This window comes from Poecilia reticulata, linkage group LG17 (assembly GCF_000633615.1).
Source record: "Poecilia reticulata strain Guanapo linkage group LG17, Guppy_female_1.0+MT, whole genome shotgun sequence".
NCBI classification, from domain to species: domain Eukaryota; kingdom Metazoa; phylum Chordata; class Actinopteri; order Cyprinodontiformes; family Poeciliidae; genus Poecilia; species Poecilia reticulata.
Window position 1 is genome coordinate 2423723 of NC_024347.1, and position 2928 is coordinate 2426650.

The 2928-nt window shown below is 37.1% G+C and overlaps 1 protein-coding gene across 1 annotated transcript in view; it reads left to right on the forward strand.

Annotated features, from left to right (window-relative positions):
- Window positions 1–2134, forward strand: part of elovl8a (ELOVL fatty acid elongase 8a) — a 6628-nt gene extending 4494 nt beyond the window's left edge. Inside the window, exons 4-6 of the mRNA XM_008433483.2 lie at window positions 1–82; window positions 424–551; window positions 1442–2134. Coding sequence (XP_008431705.1) covers window positions 1–82; window positions 424–551; window positions 1442–1612 — 381 coding nt within the window. The 3' untranslated portion in view covers window positions 1613–2134. The remainder of the gene's footprint in view (window positions 83–423; window positions 552–1441) is intronic.
- The last annotated feature ends 794 nt before the right edge of the window (window positions 2135–2928 follow it).

Consider the following 2928-nt stretch of genomic DNA (forward strand, 5'->3'; position numbering starts at 1 on the left):
CTGACGTTCCTCCACGTCTACCACCATGCGACCATGATCTTTAACTGGTGGGCCGGGGTTAAATACGTAGCCGGGGGTCAGTGTGAGTACCTCTCAATATAAAACTTTAACAAAAGCTGCAGGTGTGTGTCTGTGCCTGGTGTTTTTTTTTGGTTCAATGATAATTTCACACATCCTAACCCACTGGTTAATTTTTTGGTTCTTCATTCAGTGGGTAGAGAATCCAGAAATTTTATTCAAGTAAGAGCAGCGATACTTCATGAGAAAATTACTTAAGTAAAAGTAAAAAGTACAGCATAGTAAAAATACAACTAAAGGTTCTTTTTTCCCCMMAARAAGTTACCCAAGTAAATGCATTTGAATAAATGTTAAAAAGTTACTGCCCAACTCTGTAAATAACCCATCTTGTGTATTTGTCTGTAGCTTTTCTGATTGGTCTGGTCAACTCCCTGGTCCACATGGTCATGTATTTGTACTACGGGCTCGCCGCCATAGGGCCTCACATGAATAAGTACCTGTGGTGGAAACGATACCTCACTTCTCTGCAGCTGGTAAGAACAGACACTAGTGTCAGACGTAAAATGAAGCTAAGACACATCAGTACAAGTCTTTGAATAAGTGTGTTTTTCACCTGTACCGTTTTTTAATCTGATGTTTGCTTRTAAAATAGCATAAAATATGTGCTGGTGGAGAACACCAGCACATATTGATCTGCTAGAGGAGATGTTGATCATAGTGGGTTAGGATGTGTGAAATTAYTATTAGTTATAGTTCCCTGGTGTCATACCGCAATCTGGTCACTTTTSCAGGAAACTGTAGAGAATTGTGTTGTCGCGGATATCAAGATTTTCATTTTATTTGAAAATTATATTGCCTAAACCCGGGGGTTCAACTGGCTAACACACAGCGTTCCTCCTCTCTCATGATTTTATTTACTTTTCTACAAACTCTCTCTACCATATGTAGGTGAYCCATTACTAATAAACCTCCCAGTGCCTAACTTTTTTAAAAAAGCTGAACTTTTCCTTTAATTTGGAGGCTTATATAATCAGAACWCAAGAAATAAGACAATCAATCTTGATGCTTTGAACAAGATTCCTTTGTTAGAAGGTATCAAATTATTTAAAGTGTTCTACTATTGTAGTTGGAAAACAACAAACTTTTAAAAACATAATAAAAAAATGAATAGAAAACAAATACATTTTAATAGATGAGAAGCAAAGCAAGTTTTTTTAATCACCTTATTTTTCCTAATAACCGAGCCATTTGATTAGAAGGTCAAAACATTTGCTCATTTCTGCCTTATTAATAAGGTAAATGTGCTTCTCTGCTCCGCGCAGATTAACTATTTGACTAAGGTTAATATAAATATGTTTTGAGTTGATGATGTCTCCTGAATGCACATTTTAGTCATTTGCCATCTTCTTGTCTCTCTGGTCAGCTGCAGTTTTTCCTCGTCACCATGCACACCGCCTACAATCTCCATGCTGACTGCGACTTCCCCGACTCCATGAACGCTGTCGTGTTGGCCTATTCTCTCAGCCTCATTGTTCTCTTCAGTAACTTTTACTACCAAAACTACCTCACAAAGAAGACCAAAAGCAAAGAATAATCAAGTCAAAGAGAAAAGAAACCGTTTKAAACCAAGAGGACGTATCAGAAGAGCCAACGGTCGGCTATGGCCRAAGCTTGACACGACACAGGCTGGATATTGACACAGAGTTCTGTATGGTACCACTCTGATGCTATATTTTGAATATGGTAATCAGTGCCCAATCATTGGAAGCGGCTTACTAGCAACAGTTGAAGTCTCACCTTTGATCTTTGGAAAAATAGCCCAAAAAAATMCTTTGTTGGACACACAGAGGTAATATTTTCAGATCATGTACCTTGAATGACATCTAGTGTTTGATGTATTTAAAYATGTGGTCTATGTTTAAGTGAAACTACTCAGTAGTATTCCTGACTTTTTTATTAGCCCCCGTTGTTTMAACTGGCCTATGTACTTGATTGTGATTGTGGGTTAAATATTGATGCCAAGTCGCATTGAGGGTAAATATTTTATTTTGAAAAAATGCTAAATATAATAGTTTTCAAATTCCTTTGAACCCTATTAAACTAACTTATTCTCAGATAGAGGAACAAGATTTGAGTCACTTTCTCTCAAAACACTTGCTATAGTTATCCATGTTCAACCAATAGAWTCTCTTGGAACCAATGCTACCGACACCAAATTTGGTTCCTTTTATGACTGAAAGGGTTTTAAACAAAAGGTGATTTGGATGGAGCAAAGTCAGCTTCCCAGGCAAAATCTCTGGATAGACGTTTTTCTACTTATCATTAAAAGATTGGTTATAAAAAGACTTTATGCTGAGAATTGTGTTGGTAATAATTTTATCCTGATAAAAAAATAAAAAGTCTCCATCTGTATCAGCCTGCTGGACAGGTCAAATTTGTGGGATCGCACGAAATCACTCCAAGGGCCACAAATGGCCCCCGGGCCGCACTTTGGACACCCGTGATCTAGAGTTTCTTCAAGTTTCTGAAAAACAGCATAATAGTGTACTTAGTAATCGATATTTAAACTAATGTTCTTCAGGTTTGTCACATGACTTCAGAGTTTCTACATCTTTGGTTGGCTAACTTCAGCACCTTCAGTACAGAATATAACTTTATAACATTCACCGATGTTGAGTTTAGTATCCGACCTGTGGAGGAGAAARCTTGTGACCACACTCCAGATGTTCTAAAATCACTCAAAACAATGGCCTGTGCACCTCCTATTAATKGTTGACTGTTGTAACCTTCTGTAAATGTAAGTTTTATTCGCTGAAATGCCTTTGTTTTCTTTTGTCAAAACTGTTCTAAGTAGCAGATGGCAATTTCAAATGTTCAAAAATGTTCAAATGTTGAGCAAAAAAAAAAAAA